The following is a 1,372-nucleotide window of genomic DNA, read 5'->3' on the forward strand; positions in this document are numbered from 1 at the left end:
GAACTCACTTTGTAGACCAGGCTAGCCTCGAACTCAGAAATCCGCCTGCCTCTGCCTCCCAAGTGCTGGGATTAAAGGCGTGCGCCACCACGCCCGGCTATCTTTTTTTTGTTGTTTGTTTTGTTTTTTGTTTTTTCGAGACAGGGTTTCTCTGTATAGCCCTGGCTGTCCTGTAACTCACTCTGTAGACCAGGCTGGCCTGGAACTCAGAAATCCGCCTGCCTCTGCCTCCCGAGTGCTGGGATTAAAGGTGCGCACCACCACACCCGGCTATTAATAAAGACTTTTAAGGAAACATTCCTATTAACTTTATGTCCTAAAAGTTATATCTGAAGTTTTCATTCCATTAAATGAGAAATTCAGAGTAAACAGTATAGAAAGAGATACCATAAGTTTTTAAATTATGTCCAGAAACAAACAGCAAACCCTCAATTATCTAATGTCTTTATCACAGAAGAAAATGAAAAAGTGCCTGGAGGTCAAACATTTTCTGTTGGTTTACTACAATACTTAGCCACTCATCATACATTAAGCAAGACCAGTATCACAACTAAATGAGGGATGAAATGAAGCTTTTATAAGAATTTGACACAATATCCAGAAAAATGAAGAACTTTTTATAATACCTCAACTGTACCCATGTACCAATGTCATTTCCTTACAAGTTTCTTATGGAAAGGTCTGGTGTTGGTATCATTAGTTTCATGTGCATATTAGCTTTAGGGTGTGTATACTTCCTCCTAACCTGGCCGTCTCTTTCCCATTTGGGACTGCTGTGGCATTCTGACTCCACACTGGATATGAAGGTATGAGACTGGCTACTAGTACTTGAGGTACCCAGTCTTTTCCTACTCTGGAGTAGATTAGAAGTCAGACATTTCACAGGTATTTCTGGATTGGATGAAAGGGTTTCAAAACCTGTAGGGAAAAGAAAATACTAGTTTATTTTCACAGCTACTAGTTGTTTATGGAACTTGACTCTTTCCAGGTAATAGTACTATATAATTACATATTATGACTACTCTTTGTCAACATTACCTAGTCCACAAGGATATTGGTATATCTGCTATGATTTTTATCATGTCTAGATTCAGAAATTATTTCAAATGTAGGCAGTACTTTGAAGGTCATAACTTAAATCACTTTACATTTGTGAAATGAAAACCAGGATAAGGACATTAAAATACAGTTAGAAGGAAATTGATTTTGAGCTATATATGATTTATTTTGGAGTTATCAATAATAGACTGGTATGCATTATTAAGATATGCTGTGGGGGCTGGTGAGATGGCTCAGTGGGTAAGAGCACCCGACTGCTCTTCCGAAGGTCCAGAGTTCAAATCCCAGCAACCACATGGTGGCTCACAACCAC

At 38.8% G+C, this 1,372-nt stretch overlaps 1 protein-coding gene across 1 annotated transcript in view; it reads right to left on the reverse strand.

Annotated features, from left to right (window-relative positions):
* Window positions 1-1,372, reverse strand: part of Mastl (microtubule associated serine/threonine kinase like) — a 41,184-nt gene that overhangs the window by 20,380 nt on the left and 19,432 nt on the right. Inside the window, exon 7 of the mRNA XM_021193310.1 lies at window positions 746-918. Coding sequence (XP_021048969.1) covers window positions 746-918 — 173 coding nt within the window. The remainder of the gene's footprint in view (window positions 1-745; window positions 919-1,372) is intronic.

The sequence above is a fragment of the Mus pahari genome, chromosome 3 (genome assembly GCF_900095145.1).
Source record: "Mus pahari chromosome 3, PAHARI_EIJ_v1.1, whole genome shotgun sequence".
NCBI classification, from domain to species: Eukaryota; Metazoa; Chordata; class Mammalia; order Rodentia; family Muridae; genus Mus; species Mus pahari.